We start from the raw sequence: 22,848 nt of genomic DNA, 5'->3' as shown, positions 1-22,848 counted from the left end.
ACCAGTAAACCAAAACACAGTTTGGTTGTGCTGCTGGGGTGAAAAAAACACCAGCAAACCTGCTTTCTCCCTGCTGTTGTTCCCAGGACAAGGCTTTGCAATGGTGCAGAGCAGGTCCCAATGGAGAAAGCGTTGTGCTGGGCACGGTTTGCCTGTGTGATGCTCAGCACACTGAGAAGAAATGCCTGTCCTTGCAGCCATCCCCTCTGCACATCATCTGCTCTGTTCAGTCAGTATTTCTTCTTCCTAATGCAAAAAGTCTCTTACTGTTTCATTTTTTTCCCTGATGCTTGTAGGTCAGACTTGGCTGCCGTGAGACTGGGAAACCACCTCTCAGCTGTCTTGTGATTTCCCTCTAGTGTTGTGTTTTCCCCGCTGGAAATCTGACCTCAGGCAGGAAGGCTCATGGGGGACCCAAGGGGCAGCATGGGCAGACCCATCCCTGTCCCTGGCCATGAGCACTGTTCTGTGTCCCAGGAGATGGCGCTGGTGATGGGGACCATGTGGAGGGGTCCTCTGCAGTCCTGTTTCTGCCTGCCGAGCTGGGAGGATGAGCAGCTTCCCCCTCCTCTCTCTCTCTCTCTCCTCAATAGGGTTCTAGCAGACAGGAGCTGCTTAAAGCAGGGACCAGCTTAAAACTGACCAGTGGGGTCAGCATGATTGCAAAAATCTTACCCCACCCTATGGCCAGCATGCCTTTAGCTCATGGCTTGCCATCATAGGTGAGAGAGAAAATCTGCAGGGAGGGGTGTCCTGAGCTGGGAAGAGGCGTAGGAGCAGAACATGGCCACTGCATGGTGTGGTGGGTGGCCAGGAGCTGCTTCCATGGGTGGGCAGCTGAGAAGCCTGGAAAGGGGGTGCTGGGGGCTGTGGAGCTGCCACCTTCCTGACCACCACAGCTGCTGCATTCTCAGCTGCTTTTTGTTCCCCAAATCATCCCCAATCCTCTTCTCTGTGAGGGGACAGAGGATGGATGCAGGGAGCCCGGGGGGGGAGGGGGGGGAGGTTATGCCCCAGACCCAAGACAGTCTGGAGAGGCAGGAGGAGCTTGGCTCTGCAGCTGGATCTTTTCCGGACAGTCCCTGGCTGGGAGCCCACGCCTCTGTGGGAATTTCCCTCAGTCTCTCTGCTTTCGGTTTCCTTGCTGAAACTCCCGGAGCAGCAGCCATGCCAGCCCTGCTCGCTGACACCCCAGCCCTGGCTTCCAGTGAGCCAGGGTGAGTGTGAGACATGGGTGGTGGGGGGTCTCAGAACAATGGGGTGCACCTGGGTGCAGGGGAGCAGCCTGCCCCCAGCCTCTTGCCTGCCGCTAGCTCTGGGCAGGGCAGGGCAGGGCTGCTGGGCGATGCATCAGCTGCCTGCAAAGGTCCTCTCCTGAGGCTAGGGACAGCACCAGACTTTCCCCAGCTCTTTCTTGCTTGCTGCAAGGCTTTTCGTGTGTTTACTGAGGTGGACAGAAACCAAGGAGACTGGCACATTGAGCCTGCTGAACCTGCACAGGCTTTTCCTTCCCTGCCTGTGCTCAGTAATGCCCAGAAGGCACCCAGAATGTCAGAAGACCTTTGCAGTCCCATGGGCAAAGCATCAAGCCTTGGGCACTACTGGAGGCTACACCTGGTATCTTAGTCCTCTCTGGTCATTTGGGGAGCTTGAACCCTATTTAGCTCTCCCCTTACTGCCTGTGAATCTGGGAGAAGCCCTGGGATAGGGTGTGAGCAACCCCACAGGCAGCATTCTCCCCCTATGGCCCTTCTTCCTAACCTGATTCTGCAGCTATCCCCTTCATCAGCCCTCAGGGGGTAAAGAGTGTAAGGAGGCACTTCTTGCCTCCTCCCTCTCTTAGCTGTCCTCACCATGAGGAGTGGAGTTGTGGTTACTTCTGGGCAACTTTGCTGAAGTATTAAGGGAGGCATATCCTGTCACAGCCCCCCCCTGCAGCTCTTCTTTGTTAGCTGTTGTTTTGGATCTGACCTCACAACTCAGTGTCTTTGAATTTTGTCTTTCTAAGCTATGTGATGCTGGCTGTGTGCTGGCAGCTCCACGTCACTCAGGAAGCCTTTCTCCTAAACCCTTTTTTATAGCACCCATTGCTGGTGCACCACCCTGTGGAAAGCAAGGACTGGTTGGATCAGTGATGAGCACAGAAATTATCTGTATGTCTGCTTCACTCCGGCTGGGAATGTGAGGGTCTCTCTGGTTGCTCTCCTTGTTGCTGCCCTCCACTCCCAAGGTGAACCCACTTCTGTCTTTGGATTGTTTTTGTTCTCCTGGAGGAAGAAGGTCTCATCATTGTGACCTGTAAGGCCTGATGAACAGGCATGGGATGCTCTGACTCTTTGGCCTGGAACACGGCCCAGCAGGAGCACTTGTTCTCTGCTGGTAGTACATGGTTGATTTTCCTTATTATGCCTGAGGACTCTGGGAGAGCACAAGAAGTTCCTGGGGAGTCCAGTCACAGGCAAGCAATGGCAGGGCCTTTCAGGAAGTCCAGCTGGAGCTTTCCTTGACAGGGGACTGACCACATGGCCAGATGGGGCAGAGGGGGCTGAAGCTGTGGGGACTACTGCCCCTTCCCACTACAGGCTTCAGCATATCTTCGTTGATGGTGCAGGAAGCCTGTGTCCTGTCTGCCCATCCTTGCCCGGTGGGGAGAAAGTCCCAAGGTCTCTGGGGTGGGAATGGTTAGGGTTAGGTGCTCTCACTCTCCATGTGTGTGGGATGGCAGGGTCAGCATCCCTGATGCGTCTCCTTCTGGTTGTAGGGACTCAGTCCTACACTCCAAGTCTCTTCCAACCAGCCCTGTCACAGCTGTGCACTGCTTCGTGCTCGCTTGGCAGAAGCTTTCCAGGAAACGTGAGAAGGAGTCTTCCTACACTACCAGCTGGTGCCAGCAGCCAGCTCTTGTGTGGGTAACTCACCAGCCCTGGGCCCATTCAGGAAGCTTTTGACTTGGTCCCACAAATCTTTCTCTATCTTGGGACCAAGAGTTGGGTTTGTTGTGTGTTATCTGGGACTGGCCATCACTCTGCACTGGCAAGGAGAGAGATTTTCCAGCTGCAGGGAGGTGGCTGAGAAAGACCTGCCTGTACTGGTGAAGGGATGAGCCCTGTAGAGGGAGGATGGGATGTTATTCTGGGAAATCTGTCTCGGTTTTATGCGGCAAGGTTTTGGTAGCAGGGGTCTGCAGATTTGGCCTCTGTGAGAAGAGCCCAGAAGCTGCCCCATGTCAGATCACAGTCAGCTCCTGCTGGCTCCAAAAAGGACCCACTGATGGCCAGAGTTGAGCCAGTAAGTGATGTTTGCACTTCTGTGAGAGCAGATTTAAGAAAGGGGGGGAAACAAAACAAAACAAAACAAAAAACTGCTGTCCAACAACAACTGGGAGAGAGATGAGTGAGAACCAGCCCTGCAGCCCCCAAGGTGAGTGCAGCAGGAGGCAGGAGGTGCTCCAGGCTCACAGCAGCAGTTCCCCTGCGGCCTGGGGAGAGGCCCCTGGTGGAGCAGGCTGTCCCCCTGCAGCCCACGGGTCCCACACGGAGCAGATCTCCACGCTGCAGCCCGTGGAGGAGCCCCCGCTGGAGCAGGTGGATGTGGCCTGGAGGAGGCCGCGGCCTGTGGAGAGCCCCCGCAGGAGCAGGCCCCAGGCCAGAGCTGCAGCCATGGAGAGGAGCCCACGCAGGAGCAGGGGGCCTGGGGGGAGCTGCCGCCCACCCGTGGGGGACCCGCGCTGGAGCAGTTTGCTCCTGGGGGATGGACCCTTTGGTGCAGAGCCGTGTGGGAGCAGTTCTTGAAGAGCTGCTGCCTGTGGGCAGCCCCCGCAGGCTCAGTTTGGGAAGGACGGCATCCTGTGGGAGGGACCCCACGTGGAGCAGGGGCACAGAGTGACTGCGAAGGAGTCAGGGACTGACTGCAGGCTCCATTCCCCGTTTCCCTGTGCCGCTCAGGGGAGGGCAGAGAAGACGGTGGTTGGGGAGGAAGGTTTTTTTAAATTTGTTTTTAGTTTCTCACTGTTGTAATCCAGTAGTGATAGGCCATAAATTGCATAAATCTTCCTATGCTGAGTCAGTTTTGCCCATGACAATAACTGTTGAGTGATCTCCCTGTCCTTATTTCAACTGCGGCGCCCTTTCAATCATATTTTCTCCCCTTTTTCCTTTGAGGAGGGGAAGTGAAAGAGAGGTTGTGGTGGAGTTCAGCTACGTAAACCACCACAAAACCATCCCAGCCTGACTGAGGAGGAGCCCCCGGGTGAGGTGTTTGGTGTGCAGAGATCAATGCCCACAGGATGCCTGCCCCAGCAGACACCAACTACTCTGTCTGCAGCAGCCACTCAGGCCTGCAGTCTGTGGTCCTCCTCCCTGCCTGCCAAAGCCTGCAGCAAGTGGAAGCAGAGCCAGGAGTCTGACATGGGACCTTCTCTGGTTTCTCAGCACCTCCCCTTGGCTGGCTGCCTGCACAGTGGTCAGCGGTCACACAAAGGACAGTTCCCAGCCCTGATGTGGCACCACAATGCAGCTCTGCAGTGCTGCATCCCTTCCTCAGCACAAAGGCTTCCTGGTCCTCTCCACATCTTCACCACCAGGAAAAAAAATGGCCTGAGCTGCCCCACCACTGCTGGGTGAGCGTATTTGTGAAATTTTTGGGGACACGAGTCAGTATGGCATCTCAGCCCCAGCTTCTTTTCCTCCTCTTGCAAAGTAGTTTCAGTGTCATGAACACCATGGTCCCCTCTCACTCACAGTGTTTGCCAGACAGGGCAAAGGGAGCTGTGTCCCCACAGGGAGTGCTGCTTGGCCATCCTGCCTCAGCTGGCCTGCCCTGGAGAGGGCAAGCTTGTGCCTCAGTGTCCCTGTCTGTAAGAGACAGAAAGCAGTGCTGAAAAAGCTGTCCGTGAAGCATTCAAAGAGACACTGTCTGAAAGCAAAGCATTGCGTGCATCGTTTGATTATTCTCATGTCCAGGCGTACCCAGCTGGTTTTGCATCCCCTCCCTGTTTCCTCCCATGGGCAGGCTGTGCCCCAGGGTACCCCTTTCCTCCTGCCATAGCCAACTGTGCCTGAGCTTCCTTGCTGGGGTGAAACAAAAACTTGCACCTCTGCTCTCCCACTGAGCTACCAGCCCAGCCTGCAGAGCCTTCATGCTCTCAGAGAGCTATGCTGGGGCATCCCTCACCTACCTGGAGGGAAGCTGTGATGTACTGGAGTGTTTTGGGTGTTCCACTAATTAGCAGCCTTCAGCCTCATTCATGGTTTCACGCTGACATTAAGGAACAAAGCCTGCTCATAAGGCCTGTTGCCATGTCCCTCACTGAGCTTGGGCATCCACAACCCTCCTCACTCGCTCATAGGCTTCCCCCTGCCACCCACAACCTCACATCCTTTAGGACCCCCAAGCCCTGCAGACCCCTGGATGTGCATTGCCCCAGCCACGAGCCTGCTGTGAGCACCAGACCTGATACCCATGTGGATTTCATTGTCCCCCATCTCCTGCTGCCAGGTCTCTGCACACTCCACAGGTTGCTGCCAAGGTGGGCTGGAGGCAGCATCCCTGAGGACCCTGCCCCTATGCCTGGGGACCCCACTGACCAGACAGGGCTCTTCCCATCCCAGACCTGGGCGCTGGCATCCCTTCCTCTACTGCAACCTCCCTCTCCCTCCTCTGCTTCTGTCCTCTACCTGCAGCCTCCCAGCTCTCTGCCTCTTTCATCTGTGCCTCCTTGATGGTTTCTGTCCCACGGGGTGCCCTGCACCCAACTCCACCCCCTACACTTTTCTTCCCCATCCCCAGGGAGAGCCACTCTGTTCTGCCTGAGGCTGTCACCTTGTATCCCATCACCAAGGATCTGGAATCCCTCCACAGCTGGGTCCCCTGGGGCTCCCAGGACCCCTCGGCATGTGGGCACCACACAGGCAGGAGACCTGCCGGGATTCAAGGACGGGATCATTTTGGGTTGTGATATTTTGACATGGACACACGCACAGATGTCTCGGGGCTCACTGTTGCCTGCTCTCACTGTAAGAACATGCTGCCAGCTCAGCCAGGTAGATGAAAGCCCAGCAGGGCTGCAAGGCCTCGTGCTGAGCAGGGCAGCCCCTTCTTCACTGAGACCATCTCCACCACCACCACCATCTGCCTTCTCTCTGAGCAATGACAGTGTCCCCTGTCTGCTTTGGCTCGGCGAGGCTTCTGCATCTGTTTCCTGCCCCAGGCTGCAGGGAACACAGCTTCGGTCTGCAGAGAGCCCTGGGAGCAGTGGGTTAGAGCTCTGTGCTCAGGTTCTGCCAGAAATGGAGACTTTGAGGCAGCTAATAAAGAACTCCATAGGAAAGGGTGGCCATTAATCAGGGAGATCTGTGGAAAGGTGGTGATGAGCAAGGGGAGGACAGGAGACCACACAAACACATGCAGACCACTGTAGCACCAGTGGGCTCGGGGTGTTTAACAGAAACTGTATCTCACACTGATTTGCTTGCTCCAAATTATGGAGGAAAATTATGGCAATGAGGGGAGGACTGAGAAATAAGTCCCAGTGAGTGAAGAGGAGCTCTTTTCCTCGTAAACAATGGCCTGGGACGTGAACATAGACATGCACAAACTGCCTGCACAAGGTCAGGTTGGCTTACAAAAGCTTCTTTTTGCTTCAGGCAGCTCTGATGGAGGCAGCCCAGGGCACATAGCGAAGGTCCTCTCCCCCCTCCACAGAGCTTCAGTGGCAGGAGGTCAGACCCAGCAGTTTCATTTTCCACCCACAAAGACATCAGCGAGCTTTAAATGCAAACCATAGCTTGACAAAGTGTTTTTCTTGTTTTTACTCAGTGTGCTTTTAAAAACCAAATTCAGGCTTTCTTTGCAGACCAGCTGCAGACAGATCTGCAGCAGATAATGGGTGCCTGTGGTAAAACACTAAGAAGGTAGGGCCAGAGCGGAGCAGCAGATCCTGCAGGACCAGCTCCACCAGCTCCTGGCCTTGGTCACTGATGTGATGGGGGCAAGGGCTGGCTCACGGCAGAGCAGGGGCTGGGAGGACGCAGCCCTGGGCAGTGCTGGGTGCTGGAAACTAGGGAGGCGATGCAGGAGGGAAGATTTTTAGGGAAAAGGAGGATGAGGCATTTCCAGCTGGGAAATCAGGGTCTGTCTCCTGCCTCTCCCAAGGTGGTTGTGGTGGAGTCCTTCTAGACAAGTACTTTCCAAGTACCAGCTCTGGGGTAGGCAGGTGCTGGACTGTGTAGCAGAAAGGTCCCTCCACACCCCAGCACTCCCAGGACCAAGTGCTTTCTGCCTTCCTGTGGGGCTGGGCAAGAGAGGAAACAGAGATGACACATAGTGAAGAGAATGAGAGAAAAAAATTTTTATTCTTTGGTACCAGCAAGACACAGCGTTTTGAGAATAAGGCTGAACAACATGGTTCCACAACCAGCATCCCATAAATATCCAGTGTGCCATTTCTTCCACTAAGGAAGGATCTCATTCACTGCATCTCATTCACAGCATCTACTGTACTGCAGGGTTCAGCCAGCTGGCTTGGAAGTCAGACTGCATTTACATGACAGCACTCATACCTAGTTTTGACAGACTACTTCCCACAAATAGCTCCTAAGATAAGATTCCCCTCCCATTCTAGCAGCAGAGGCACAAGGAGTGGATGGAGTTTAGTCACAGCTCGCACAGCAGGCTATGCCAGGCCATGTCTGCAAGGCCAGGAGGTAGGTCCCCAGCATCACAGCTGCCCAGTAGGGGTGGCTAAATTGTAAAAGATAAACAATGCCCTTGCAAGACAAAAGGAAATTCAGGGGCCCCAAGGTGTCTGTTGGTCCCGGTGCTCAGAACAAGCAGGATTTCTGGTCCATGCCATGACTTTGCTGGATGGTCTTGCAGGACTCTCCTGGCAGGTTCCTCTCAGCTCCCAGTGCTCAGTGCAGCTCCAGGAAGTTCACATATTCCTTCACCCACCTGGCATCAGGTTTAGCACAGACCTGCCGAGTCCTCCTGGTGATGAACCTGTCAAGCCATGCAGAGAGGTGTTACAGTCCTGGAGGTAGAAGGGACATGCCGAAGTGGCAGCCAGGGTCTTGGGTCACCTTCTGGACACCTACTGACCTGTCCTGTGATCAGTGCTGGCTCCCAAGGGGATCATTTACCCTCCCATAAACCACAAGCTCCAGGGGAGCCTGCTAAACCCAGGCATCAAGGAGAGCTCCAGGTCCCCTGGGAGAAGTCCCCATGCTCAGACATTCCTGTCCCTGTCCAGTCTGGAGGTGAGCCTGGATGCAGTGTGTGGGCATCTGGCATTTCTGGGGCAAGCATCTGCTGGCCTCAGACCCCTAGTCTACATCAGGTACAAGTCTTGCAAGTGGCACGTTATATGCCTTGGGCTCATGGCCACAGGGAGGTCCTGCTGGCTACGCAGGAATATCCTTCCCACACCTTGTTCCCAGCATCAGGATGGCCCTAGTTGTCAGCTGAGGATGAGTGCTCACATGCAGCATGTGGGGCCTGTGGTGGCTGCCCCCTGACTCCACACATGGTTCCTCACACCACCATGCTCTTGGTCCCAGTGGATGGCAAGAAACTTTGGAGCAGAGCCCAAAGGCTGGTGGAGCCTTTCCCCAAGAGCTCAGAGCAGGAGCCAGTACTTACACAACTGCTGGCTGTGGGCATTTGCTGCTGGTGTAGAAATAATCCTTCACATGACTCCGGGGCAGCTTCTGTGAGGTATAGCTGAAGCAGCAGATGGTTGTGTCAGCTCCAACTGGAAGAGATCAGGAAGGACAGCATGAGTCTACCCCTCAAGCCTATGATAGCATGGGCAACCATTCCCTTACTCAGCTGTGGAGCCCTCTTCTTATCCAAATTAACCATAAAGTCAGCAATAAATGACTGTGCTTAATGAAAGTCACTGCTAGAGTGTCTTGCTAAAGGCTCTCTTCCTCACTACCAAAGATGAACATCCCCTCGGTCACTCTATTATCACTCCTAAAGCCTGCTAACAAAAGCAGAGTTGTGAAACCTGAAGCCTTTAAGCCTTGCAATGTAAAATTCATAATTACCTCCCTAAGTCAAAAGGATGCTGGAAAGGAAAACCAATTCAAAGAAAGCATGAAAAGCTATTCAGACAGGTTTTTAACCTTTGAAACTTTTTCTATCTCTTCTTCAAAATTATTGCCTTCAGAGCAAAAATCCTGACCGCCAACATCCCACCCCAGGAGAGCAGAGAGTTGTACTCACTTGGGCCAGAAAAGGCCTGAGAAAAGAGGCCAGCAACCAGAAGGATGGAGAGGGCTGCACCAATGATGTTCATTATGGACAGAGGTGAGCTGCAAGGCAGAAGCAGGACCAGATCAGGTTTCTCCTTTGTCTGGTGCGAGATGGTTTGGATGCTCCTTAGTTTTTATAGGGGTGGCAGCAGATTTCAAGGCAAGTATTCGGAGTTTCCAAAGCGTAACAGAGCTGATGTCATGGCACCTTTGCCTCAGAAATACTGAAAAAAAGAGGAAGCAGCAGGTTTAGGAAATACTAAAATAGCCTTTGTGTAAGGTGGGGTAAGTCTGAACTAACCAGCACCCGCACAAGGGCTATACTGACCAAGACAGGATATGAAACGGCTCTTGAGAAGCAGGTTCACACTTAGATTCACCAAGATGACAGCAAACCCCAACAAGCTCATCTCAGCAGCCTCCCACAGGGCCAGGAAGTTGCCAGACCAATGTCCTTTTCAAGAACCCAAGCCCTGAGCACAAAGGTGCTCAGCCCCTTGAATGGCTTGGGACCAGGTCCAGTCGGGGGGCCTGCGGTGGGCTGGGACACACGTGAGGGGCAGCGTGGGCAGCGGGCAAGCTCCGAGCGCCACTGCCTGTGCAGGCAGCAAGGATGGCTAGCACCCTGGGGAGGCTGTAGCCCCGGGCAATCTTTGAGAGACACAAAACCCTCAAAGCTGTGCTCCCAGTGTGGCGCTCAGGACCTCCCAGTACACAGCAGCAGCAGCCAAGAAAGGGGGTGCTTGCTTGGTAAGTCCACCTTGAAGGTTTGGCTCTACAAACAGCGACTTCTCCCAGACACGTGGGGCAAACACAAGCGCCAACCTGGGCTTGAGGGAAGGTGGGATGAAGAAGGCAGAGCAGGAGGCTCCCCTGCCTGGGACCTGATCTCATGCCAAGGCAGAGCCCCACCCCCATGTGCACACTCACAGTCATGGGCCTCGCAATGGGCTCCCCGGGTTGCCACAGGGAGCATTTCCCCTTTCTCCACCTCCCTCTTCTCTTCAGCTGGCACCACATTTGCCAGCTCACAGCCTGTGGTTTCTCCGTGAATTTCATGCCTGGCTCCCAGAGACAAGTGCTGCTCACGAGGCACCACGAGCTCCTCTCCCTGGGGTTTCCTTGCTGTCCCGTGGCCTCTGCAGCGCAGTGGACTGCAACAGGAGCTGCTGTTCTGTTCCCATGACATGGTGTCCCCTTCACCACAATGTCCCCAAAAACCGGGAGAATGAGAGGTGCTGCAGGAGGGCTCTGTGCTACAGGACAGCAAGATCCTAAGGCTTCCCCAAACCTCCCTCCCAGCTGAGCAGGCAGAAGCTCTCCCTGTGGGCGAGAGGGGGGATGCCAGGCAGGTGAAGTGCCCTGGGGACCCCAAGGACTCCTGCCTCAAACTAATGTGAAGGGTCTGGAGCTGAACCCAGTGACAGAGATAGTGGAGCTGCTGTGACTGGCACCATGGGGTTGTCATAAATGCTCAGATGTGCTGCTAACAGACACTTGGGCTTTGTCGGAGACAAAACCTTAACTGGAATTTGCCAAGGGATGTCCTACTCTTTGAGCTGGGAAGAGGGATTTTTTTATTGCTATTCCTCTGCTGAATGTATTTGAGTATTGCAATTAGCCAATTGTTCTGGCTAATTTATGCACTTATTGCATTACATACCCTCATACCCTAGATCCACAATGGCGTACAAAGCAAGGCCATGCACCTCAGCTCCATCTCCTCGCTGCAATGGTGGCTGCATTTTGTACTGGGTCCTGACCTGTGCCTGCTGCCCCAAGGCTGCCCCTGGGGCTGGAACTTGTCCTTCAAAGAAGTAGTGCTTTTAGAAAATAAGTATTTTCATCCCCCCCAGCTGCACAGCACACACAGCCCCGCACACTGCTGACAAGGTGCAGCTTCTGGACTGCATTGCTTCCTTGTTGCGTTCAGGGGGTGGCAATCACCCATCTCCCAGTCCTCTGCCATCACAGCCGGAGACTGTGCCCAGTATGTGTCATGCAAGTGAGCCTGCTGCTGCCAGCAGACTGGTTGATGTCTATGACAAAACATCTGACGGTCCCAGATAGAGATCTAAGAAACCGCAGAGAGATACTGACGCTGCCCCAACCACAAGACTGCCAGAGCACATGCTCTGTTGGAGCTTGTAGAGGCAACCAAAACCATGAAATCTGCATATCTTTCTGATGATGCAGGGCATCTGCACCTCAGCCCAGCACAACTCCCCTCTCCCCACTGCCCTAACGAGCACAAGGGGTGCAATAATGTTAGGTGTCTCTGGAGTCCACTGCGCAGCCCAGCCTCATCCCTCACACTGGGGCTTTGGCCCTGTGCAGGTCTTTGTGGTGGAGACATGGCTGAGATGCTGCAGCATTGCAAAGATGTGAGGCTCTGGTCTTTTGTCTTGGCTCCATCCTTGCTCTTGAGGGAAGGTGACACTCTTCTCTGCTCTTCATCCTACTCTGCACTTCACCAGTCAGTCCTCCAGTGTTATCCACTGCCTCCCTTTGTCCTTTCCTGCTTCCTGCATCACAGCTCCTCAGGCAAAGGCAGCGAGCAGCAGTCATCATCCAGAGGGCACAGCATGACTGGGGAGAGGCCAGGGCACCATAGGGACAGGGGAGCTGTCCCTGGATGTCCCTCTGTAACCCCAGACCACGTCAAGGAAGGGCTGCAGGGGGTCCATGCGGACCGTGCCAGGGTTTGGATGGAGAGGGGAGCTGCGTGGCCATTTTAGGGAGCTGCATGGGGCAGGGAGAGCCCTGAAGGAGCCTCCCCAGGGCACTCTGTGTCAGCAAGTCCCCATCAAGGGACCCTGGTCGACACTGACAGAAATGGGAACTGTGCTGAATGGTGCCTGGGGGACGTGGGAGAAAATGGAGGAAGGAAGGAATAAAGAAGAGGCTGCGATGGCACATTCCGTTGTGCATTCAGCTAAAGACACAGGTGTAGCATAGGCTGGTGAAGGAGCAGAGAGAGCTCCCTTGTCCTGCAGAGCATTTACATCTCTCAACCATGCACAAGTGTCCAAGGTGCACGAGCCCTCTGCTGTCTTTTGTGGGAAATGTTCCTGGAGCCTTTTCATTCCTCTGCATCGTAGTCACCATTCGCCCGTCTGCTGGGAAGCCCTGCAGTGCCCCGGGTGCAAGTGTGGGGCTCTTCTCCCTGCAGCCCGACCCGGTGCTGCCCACGCTGGTAGCAACCACCTGAGGAATGGGGGCCCACTCCAAGCCCCTCTGCTCTGCTCTGCTCCGTTCAACAGAAAGTCTCTTTTTTTTTAGGGGATGTGTGCAGGCACGGGGGGAGAAGTCTGGTTTTGTTTTTGTCTCAGCCTACCTCACTTAAGCTCCAGGGGTTTTGTCCCCATAAATTTCACTTAAGAAAATAAGACTAAAAAAGACATTTCACTTAAGAAAAAATACAGTTGCAAAATAAAAAAATGCTAAGGGGCAAGGGTGGGTGGGTGACAAGTGCCACTGCTGCATGATGCCCATGCAGTGCTGCCTGTGTCCCTCACCCGTCCCCTCCTGCAGCACAGTTCCCAGAGCAAGTGGGCAAGTGTTTACCCATCTTCCTTCTGTGGGATAAATGAAGGCAAAAGGCTCTGCTCCTTTAGAAGGACTGTCTCTGGAAACTAGGGTCACCTTCTCTTTGCAGCTCCAGCCAAAGTCTCAAAAGATGGCCCCTGGGAAAATAAGATGCAGATTTTACTGTGCACCCAGTAGGAATGGGGACCCCAGACACAGCCCCTCTACCAGCACAAGGGCTCAGAGCCCTGTTTCCCTTGAGCAGGGGAAAGCTCTGCTAGTAATCATCAGCCTGTGCCTATGCTGTTCTGCTTCACCCAACTTCAGGGGCACCCTGGCTGAGTTCCATGAGCTGGGGTTGCTGTGTCCATGATGCTGGATCACCTGTGATTTGTGTCACCTTAGCCTGGCCATGCACAGCGGCACAAATGGGGTCCCTGCTCCATCAGCAGCAGGGCTGAACCTCCTTGGTGAACTCCTAGGGTACTGCTAATTGTTTTCTTGAGCAATTGGACATCATTGTCTTTCCCAAACCTGCCTTCCTTGGTGATCATAGCCTCAGCATAGCTGAGTTCTGCTTCCCAGACCTGGCAGAGATGGGGTCCTCTTGCACAGAGGGTCTGCCCAATGCCACAGCTCTCAGAAAGCAGCAGGTGTCCCTGCAAAGTCCCACAGAAAGGCTGTGGCATCCATACCAACCAGTCTTCCCCTTTGGCTGTGGGGTCCATGTGTCCATATCCCTTCAGAGCTTGGTTGGTCGCCATCACAGAGTCTATCATCATTACCCTCATCTCATCCCTGGTAGTCTAGTGGTCAGGATTTGGCACTCTCACTGCCACGGCCTGGGTTCGATTCCCAGCCAGGGAAGGGGTTCCCCCACTGCAGGTTTCAGCCTTTTCCTGGATGGCTGCAGTGCCCTGGAGCAAATCTTGGGGTTTGGAACGATGTGGGGTCACTCCTTGGGTAACTTTTGGCGTCAGCAGCAACTGACTGTCCCTCACTGCCACAAGGCAGCACCTCCAGCAGAAAGCTGTCCTGCCTGGAGGGCAGCCAGAGCCTGTCCTGTGGCTGCAGGGAGCAGGGAAATGTGGCTGCAGGGAGCAGGGTGATGTGGCTGCAGGGAGGGAGCAGGGTGATGTGGCTGCAGGGAGCAGGGCAATGCAAAGCAGGATGCTGCAGCTGTAGCAGACACAGTGATGCTGCAGCTGTGTGGGTTTCTTCCTGTGATAATGAGATGTAGGTGCAGGGCTGCTCCCCTGAACAGTCTTGGTCATCCTAAAGGGAAGGGGGCCAGTAGGAGACTGGTGTCAGTAGCAGGTGGGGTCACATCCATCTGTCCCTCCTGTGGACAAGAGGACAGGGGCTGTCAGTAAAAGCTCCCGCTGTGAGCAGGATTTGAACCTGCGCGGGGAAACCCCATTGGATTTCAAGTCCAACGCCTTCACCGCTCGGCCATCACAGCAGCTTGCATGGTGGAGTCTCCACAGGAGGATGTCAGGAGGGGCTTTCACCTGGCCCCAGGGGTCACAAAAGGACCTGATCCCACACTGGACAGGGGTCCCTCCTGCACACCCAGTGCTGGTATTGCTGCTACTGCTGTCACCTGCACTGCACTGTGCTGGGAAAAGGAACCAGGCACCATTCACAACATCAGTGCTTGTGACGTGGTAGAGGGACATGGCAAGAGCTCTGTGTCCCATCTCATCTCCTTCAGCAAAAACCTGCCCCTGGACATCCAGCCCCAGCTGTCTTTCCCAGTCTGGGCACATCCTTGCCTGCTATATCCCTCCTGATACACTTATATTCGCCTCTGTGAAAACAGGTCCAGACTTAGCTAATTGAGGCCACCTGACACACAGACCAGGCAGTGTCCTGTCCCACAGCTGGCAGGTTGATATTGCCAGATTTGCATGGTTTTGACTGAGTTGCTGCCTGCCTTTTGGCTTCTGGCAAAAGGGATTTGGAGAAAGGAAAAAAAGAGACTGTTGAGTAGAAATCCTTGCTGAGCACAGTCTGTAGTGACCTTGGTCTCTACTTTGTACCACAGAAGTCCTATCTGGAGGACAGTCCTAGAAGCATTTGCTTATCTCTGGTTTGGGTGCTTATCTTTAGATATCCAAAGCCTTTTCTGGGTTCCCAGTGTTATGTCCAGGACCTCTGCAAGTGCTTCAGTATCTCAGTGCCACCCCCCACCCCCCCACCCCCGGGTGACTTATCAGCAGGAGCAGCTTGGATAGAAACCTCACTGTGTAGGAACTGCGTGTTCAGTTCAGCTTGAGCACAGCTCCCAGCCCAAAGCAGGGTCTTACTGCACTGCCACCCTCCCTGGCCTCTGTATTTCTGTGTGGTTTGATTTTCTTCCTCCACTGGCCAGGGAGGGAGGAGCATGTTCCTGACATGTACTCAGGCTTGGCACAGCCACACGTGCATGGAAGAATGCCTGGGCATGGATGCCTGCCTGCTCATGTGCACCTGAGTGCTGGATTCACAGAATCATTCAGATTGGAAAAGACCTCTAAGATCATCTAGTCCAACCTTTAACCTAGTACTGACAAGTCCACCACTAAACCATGCTACTAAGTTCTACATCTACATGTTTCTTGAAGACCTCCAGGGATGGTGACTCAAACACTTACCTGAGCAGCCTATTCCAATGCTGCACAACCCTTTCAGTAAGGAAATTTTCTCCTAATATCTAACCTAAGGAAACCAGGTCCTTAAACCATCACTATCTCTGGACGCATAGTCTATACTGAATAGAATAAGACTAACAAATGTGATAGAGCTAAATAGAGGGGTGAGTTGGGGGAAGCTGTCTTTGGACAATTATGGAGAGATTCAAGAGTAAAATTAAGCTTAAATTCATCCCTTTCAGTTATTCAGGTGCCCTTTTCCTTCTTCTAGGCTCCATATTCACACTCAGAGCTAGGAGATGCATCCTCTGGATCTCCTGAAGTGACTGTGGGGTTCAGCTTAGGATATGGCACAAGGCAGAAGAGCCTTCAGAGCTGGAAAGCACTACTGTCCTGATCGGCACAGTTAGTAAAGCTGAGGTCTATGGTCTGCAATGAGCTATTTCTTGTTATGCCTTTTGAGCATGAAGTACTGTGCATTTGGTATCCAAAGAGCTCTGTTGAAGTGAGGCTTCATTTCAGGGTAAGAGTTCAAACACCCTTCAGATGGCAAATGGAGGAATCTGGAAGGACAAGGTTCACAGAGCACAGAATACTAGAGCCCAAATGGAGGGGTCTGGAGGGGCCCACAGAGTATATGGGAAGGACAGAGAGGCTCCAGACCTCCAGACCCCTTAATGAAGGGACCTTCAGAGAGGAAGGAGAGGATCAGAGGAGGTGCGGAGGGTCTGGAGAGCATTGACAGCTAAACAGAGGAGACTGGAGCAGACCAGAGCATGAAGAAAATGTCTGATGGGGGTAAAGAGGGCATAAGGTTTGATCAGGACACCAGATGGGTCTGGAGAGGACCACATCCTTGACTGACTCCTGCGGCCTGGCTAGACTCAGGCTTTCATTACTCTGGTCAGAATTCCCACAACATTATTCATTTTTAATTTTTTTTATTTTTTAATTGTTGTTGACTTTTTTTTCTTATCTCATTTTGTGTCATTGTCAGTGAACACCTATTTTCATCTACAGTTCTTGGAATGTTTACAGACAAAACAATATTGCCTAATAAGAACAGGATGTGTTTATAGAAAAATCTGAGAACAAGAGGAGAGATGACAGTTCGTCTCATGTAACAAATGGCATTTTTCAATATTATGCAAGACAGCAAACTACAACAAAAGCAGTACTCATGAGACAGACTTTTCTTCTTCTTCAGAGAAATGTTCAAACACTCCTTATATGTGCAAGTTTTTGCTCTTTTATCTCCCAAGGTTCAGGAAATAGTGACGGCTTTTCTCCTGCGCTGGTTTTGGTAGGCCAAGCAGATTTCTCTAATACCCAGCCTAAACCTCCCCTAGTACAACTTAAGGCCATTTCCCCTCATCTTATCACTTGATGCTTGGGAGAAGAGTCTGATCCCCACCTTGCTACAACCTCCTTTAATGTAATTGTAAAGTACCTCCCCGAGGTACTTTCATTGTAAAGGTCTCCCTTGAGCCTTCCTTTCTCCAAGCTAAACAACCCCAGCTCCCTCAGCCACTTCTTGTAAGACTTGTTCTCTAGACACTTCACCAGCTTCATTATCCTTCTTTGGACACACTCCAGCATCTCAATGCCCTTCTTGTAGTGAGGGGCCCAAAACTGAACACAGTGACCTCACCAGAGCTGAGCGCAAAGGGACAGTCACTTACCTAGTCCTGCTGGCCACACAATTTCTGATACAAGTCAGGATGCTGTTGGCCTTCTTGGCCACCTGAGCACACTGCTGGCTCATATGCAGCTGGCTATCGACCAATACCCCCAGGTCTCTTTCTGCCAGGCAGCTTTCTAGCTACTCATCTCCCAGCCTGTAGTGTTGCATGGGGTTATTGTGCCCCAAGTGCAGTCCTGGCACTTGGCCTTGTTGAACTTCATACAGTTGGCCTCAGCCCATCATTCCAGCCTATCCAGATCCCTCTGCAGACCCCTCCTACCCTTGAGCCTACATTCCTGCCTACCTTGGTGTTGTCTGTAGACCAACTGAGCATGCACTCCATCCCCTTGTCCAGATCATTGATAAAGATACTGAAGAGAACTGGCCCCAACACTGAGCCCTGGGGGGCACCACTAGTGACTGGCCTCCAACTGGATTTAAATCCATTCACCACAACTCTTTGGGCCTGACCACCCAACCAGTGTTTAATCCAATGAAGCATACACCTTTGAGCAGCCAGCTTCTTCAGGAGAATGCTGAGGGAAACAGTGTCAAAAGCCTTACTGAAGTCTAGGTAGACCACATCCACAGCCTTTCCTTCATCCACTGAACATGTCACCTTGTTGTAGAAGGAGATCAAATTTGTCATGCAGGCCGTGCCTTTGATAAACCCATGCTGACTGGGCCTGATCACCTGGTAGTCCTGTAAGTCCTCTCAGTGGCTTTCTAGGTGCTTGACAACTGCTCCTGCTTTGGCTGTGTCCCAGATGCCCAGATGAGATAGGAATTGGTTCCAGAGCAGGAAGATAATGTAAACTGGAGAAATGGAGGACTTCAAAGAGGGGTAGGAATCTCACCACCAGGCCTCTGATGCTGTAAAGGCCTGTGGTGCCACCTCCTGAGCATCCCGTGATGTTGCTGCCTGTCCAACATTGCTGTCCCTGAAACAACACTGAAAGTTCCCACTGAGAGAAGAGTTTGAAGTGTTCAGATCCCATGGGGCCTTCAAGCATGTATGCAGCTACTGCGAGATGGGTACCAGCTCCTGCCAGGAGTATTTTGTCCTTAGGGGATTTTCTCAGCAAACTTTACTGGTTGCTGTCCCTGGGTGGAGAGTGAGAACTGCAGAACTGCTGGTGGTGGGGGTAGATTGGTTGAACCATGGACAGAAGGGAAGTGTTATCTGTAGGGGAGCCACAAAGCCCACCTTAGCCCATAGCCTCTTGGTTTTTAATTAATCTGAGTTCAACCCACACTGTTGCTCTGTGTTTGGCCTCTTACTTATTGCCCAAGTAGATCCAGAAGCAAACCTGTCCAAATCCTTGTCATATTCTTGTGTCCATAAAAGCTTTTTTTTTTTTTTTTTTTGTGTGTGTGTGTGTGTTACTTAAGTTTAAAGATCTTGTTGCTACAGCTAATTCTTGATGACATATTTAGCAAACACCATCAGTGGCTGCATAGCTACATATTGTTAGACTTACACTAAGATTTACACGTGAGGATATGCAAACTAAATGGTATCACCAAGACATAATATGAATAACACAATAAGGGTCTGAAAGAGAAGAATTCTCAAACTTCTATTCACTCAGAACAGAGAGGAGATCTGATAGAGAGGCTATTGCAGTTGAGATAGGCTAATTAATGGATAATGAATGCCCTGGCTGCCCAGATGTCTTGTATGCTTTGCTGAATGGTGATCAGCATTGGTAGGCAGGATACCCTGTGTTCTCTTCAAGCTCAAAAGATTGCACTGAAGAACCATAACTCCTAGCTGCAGGTGACAGGAGACAACTTGCCTGTGGGCAGTTGAAAGTCCTAGGTACTGCACTTAAACCTGAGCCGCAGTAGTTGGCAGGACACATCTAGTGTCACACCTGCAATGCAAATGTCAGGTCACTTCAACCTTGGGAACGGGCATTGGGCCACCTGCAAGTGACAATGCACACCCCTGAAGGCAGACAGTGTCCCTGTCTTTGCAGTTTCACTGTTTCAAGGGCAGCTTGGGGGTCCAGGCTTCACTGAGGCACTAATGCAACAGCAATGATACATGTCAAAAATACAAAAGCAATTTAGCAAAATCACCCTGAGATACCTAGAATTCTGCATAAGTACAGTTTGTATGTAGAAAGCTGGATGGACGTGGTAGATTGTCAGTCAGGGTGAGCAGAGCGCCTCTAGTCCCAGCTTCTGCTTTTGATACTGAATTTCATTTTAGGAGTGGAAAAAAGGCATTGAATTTTCAGTTCCCAAAAACCTAACCTTCACACATGTATAAATATTTGTTTTAACATGATGCATATTTGTTTGCAGCTTTCTTCTTTGTATATTTATTTATTTTTTTTTAATTTTGTCTCAGTAAGATCTGTGAAAATATTTAAACAGTAGGAAGGACTGGGTACTTAATCTTTTGGGATTTACATGGTTGATCATCAGTAACAAGTTCCTCTTGAATGTCAGTCTCTCCACAGCAGCTTGTATAATGTCCTGCAGAATGATCATAAATAACAGTACTGACACAGGGAAGGGTTTACACTGAACAGTAACTGATTTCTGAGCAAACAGAACAGAATTAATTCCTGGTACATTGCGTATTTTTCTTTTGCTCTTCAGAATTAAGATTTCACTTTTTTAAGATTAGTGATGTACTTCTTCTGCAATTCTGGCACCAAATCATCGCAGTGTCATGAAGTATTCTGCAATAATGAAATGCTTCTGAAATCTTTGCAGCCAGGCAGGGAATTGGGGCTATGGTTGCCTTGGAGTGCCAGTGAATGTGGTACAACATTTAGCACACAGCTCACAAACATACATTGACCATGGTTTTGCTCTTTACCTGCAGCTTCTGGGCACAACCAGAGGGATTTTCACACAAAAAATGCAACACTCTTTCCTCTAGCATGACCTGCTGAGACATCCATTGTTCCCCACTCCCACTTCCACATGTGGAGGCTCAGCAACCTTCCCATTTGTTTAATTTCCAATGGTAGAGAGAGGTTGTCAACCCCATGTAGACGATCCTGCTGCCACCACCTGCCACAAAGCCTGTCTGCCCTCAAAGGTCGTTCAATAAATGCACCTAAAATTAAAAAAAGAAAAAAAAAAAAAGACAACCAAAAAAGCACGTGCACAATGCACTGGACTGCTATCAGCCTGTGACTTCTGATGACAAAAATACTTACTACCCTCCTGGCAACAGTCTTCACTCTAAAAGTCAATGCAAATCAGGTGGTTTTCATAATACTGGCAAAAAGCAATCTATCAGCATTGAATTTATATGAATTAGATGTTTTCAAAAATATTGAACCTCATGTTTAAAGAACTGAGGAAACTCTCCCAAAGTCTTTGGTAGAGTCTTCAAGTCTGTGACATTTTTCTAGAAGGGCTGGATGAAAATGAAGGACACTGAACAGGACAAATTTCTCTCTTCAGAAGGAAGAACTAGGAAATTCATTCAGTTCTTGGATGAAGTTCTGCCAGCACTGACCAAGTGTTTGATTATTTAACTGCCAAGGTGATGAGCAAGAGTCAACACTGGCTTGTCAAGAAACCATGCCAAACCAATCAGGGCAGCAGGTACTTTGAACAAAGATAAAGATGCCACAGATAAGACCCAGTGGTGCTTTTGTCTCTGCTTCCAATTATGTACTTGTAAGCAAACTATGAAAGCCTGGTCTCAAAGAAACTAATTCAGGGTGGATATAAAACTAGCTAAATAACCTGTTATTCAGACATGAAGCACTTGATCTCTCTTTGAACGCTGGAGCACTTCTTCATCCACTCATATCTAGTGGTTTCATGTGTGGAATAGAGAGTGAGTTAGATGTGGTCATAGGAGCGGAAAATTCAGCTGAGAAAACATACCGTGTGATTTCTCCTCCACCTTCTGTCTGCAGTTTGTAGTTCTGGGATACCTGAACTATATTGGTGTCTTTGTGTTTAATACATTTTGGAATGTTCTTTCTTCCATTAATTTGTCTGATCAGTCCCTGGACTCATCCTGTTCTCAATGGTTTCACAGTTATGGGCTGTGTGAAAAACCTCTCTCCTTTTGCTTATTTTTGTCCCTGTATTTGACAGTTTCATTTGGTGACTTTAGTCTTTCTATCATAAGGAGTTCTGGGCCCTTGCTGCTAATAAAAAGAGTTTATTACTCCACAGTAACATTCTTACACTCACCCATCTCACTTATCTGATCTCAAGCTGAAATTATTAAGAAATCAAAGATGAATAAATTATAGCAGCATCTTCTGTGGATGGTTCATTCTTATCTTTCAAAATTTTTGTCTTATTTTTGATTGATATCCTTCTGGGTTTAATTTATATAATTTTGCACTTGTTCAAGTCCCCCAGTGACTTGGACAGGATGGAGGTGCCTGCTTCTGCACTGAAGAAGGCAAGACCATGTGTAGGCATTTGGCTTACTGGTGGAGGAAAAGGAAGGATAGATATGTGCTCTTCATTTTCACACTAAGATATGTTTTAAGTATTTCACCACTGGTAGAGGTGTTCAGGTATATGCACACTCTAAATCAGTACTTAATTTTCTTTTTGGTAAATTGATGGGCTTCTGAAAACGCTTGTCTGAGCCTAAAAATTTGGCTACTTAAACTGAATTTAAAACAGAGTACTCTTATTTTCTGAGTACAGTTTTACCAGGCACAAGTGCCATCTATAGTTTTTTTGTTGTTGTTTTTTGCTACTTAAACTGAATTTAAAACAGAGTACTCTTATTTTCTGAGTACAGTTTTACCAGGCACAAGTGCCATCTATAGTTTTTTTGTTGTTGTTTTTTTTGTTTTTTCACGTTATGGTCATGAGCATTGTCTTTTGAAATAATCTTGACTGATGTTCAAAGAAGTAAATTCTTTCTTCTACCTTCCTGTTTGCCCACTGAAGTGCAGCCCTTTTTCCCACTGATCCACCTTGTTCTGTGCAACTACCTTGTTCTTTGTCCAGTCTTTTTCATCCACAATGATCAACAGAGACTTTATTTTAATTTCCAAATCATTGATGATCTGACAAGTTTTTAATTATACTAATAATGTTATTAAGCAATTTGAAATGGGAGACAACTTTGGTTTTCCTTGATACAAATTTTGGCAAGTACCTGAAATGGCACTTACCCAACTAAGTCACTTTAAAATAAGGTTGCAATTTTATTTTATTTTATTTATTTATTTTTTATAAATATCATTTCTTCACTCCTGCCAAATCTACGAATTCTGATGGCTGGTTACTGCTTACAGTTTTGTGTTGTGCTATGACAAATGCAAGCAGGCTTCTTCTGCACACTTATGGTCAGCAGTTCATATTGCATATTCTGAAAATACAGGGCACACACACAGAAACTGCATGCAAGTCCACAGGTCCACCGGGCAGACATTCTTATTTTCACCTTTGTATACTCTGCAAACACATGTTGGCAAAATGACACATTTCTGGCTTTCCAAACCAGCAGACATGTCAACCAAAATGGAGAAAGAAGCCAAATTCCACCATCATCTTCTACCTTCATAAAATTAAGATGATCTCTTTCACCTTGCAGAAAAGAAATGTGTGCCTTTATTCTTTTTCGTTTTTTACTGTTCTTTTTTTTTTTTTTTTTTTTTAACCAGAAAGGAATAGAGAAGTGTGCACCTTTCTTAATTCAGGAAAATAAACCAGCAGATATTTCCTCTTGGCTCAACCTGGTCCCAAGTTCTCCCCTTTTGGCCACACCCAGGTCAGACCCAGCTGATTTCTGCCC

The 22,848-nt window shown here is 50.3% G+C and overlaps 1 protein-coding gene across 1 annotated transcript; it reads right to left on the bottom strand.

The window, feature by feature from the left end:
- Positions 1-7,324: 7,324 nt before the first annotated feature.
- LOC308180862 (C-C motif chemokine 5-like) lies at positions 7,325-9,550 on the bottom strand. Its single transcript, XM_080563197.1, has 3 exons — positions 9,226-9,550; positions 8,638-8,749; positions 7,325-7,998 (listed from the first exon to the last, which is right to left on the bottom strand). Exons 1-3 carry the CDS (start codon positions 9,296-9,298, stop codon positions 7,911-7,913), a joined length of 273 nt encoding a protein of 90 aa, XP_080419323.1. The 5' UTR covers positions 9,299-9,550; the 3' UTR covers positions 7,325-7,910.
- Positions 9,551-22,848: the final 13,298 nt, after the last annotated feature.

This window comes from Anser brachyrhynchus (assembly GCF_964034855.1).
Source record: "Anser brachyrhynchus genome assembly, chromosome: 20".
NCBI classification, from domain to species: domain Eukaryota; kingdom Metazoa; phylum Chordata; class Aves; order Anseriformes; family Anatidae; genus Anser; species Anser brachyrhynchus.
This window is presented reverse-complemented; position numbering and strand designations above follow the sequence as displayed.

Coding starts and splice junctions, on each gene's coding strand:
- LOC308180862 (XM_080563197.1), bottom strand. CDS start 9,298: ATGAACATCATTGGTGCAGCCCTCTCCATCCTTCTGGTTGCTGGCCTC. Junction 8,750..9,225: donor TCAGGCCTTTTCTGGCCCAA/GTGAGTACAACT, acceptor GATCTCTTCCAG/TTGGAGCTGACACAACCATC. Junction 7,999..8,637: donor TGCCCACAGCCAGCAGTTGT/GTAAGTACTGGC, acceptor ATGGCTTGACAG/GTTCATCACCAGGAGGACTC.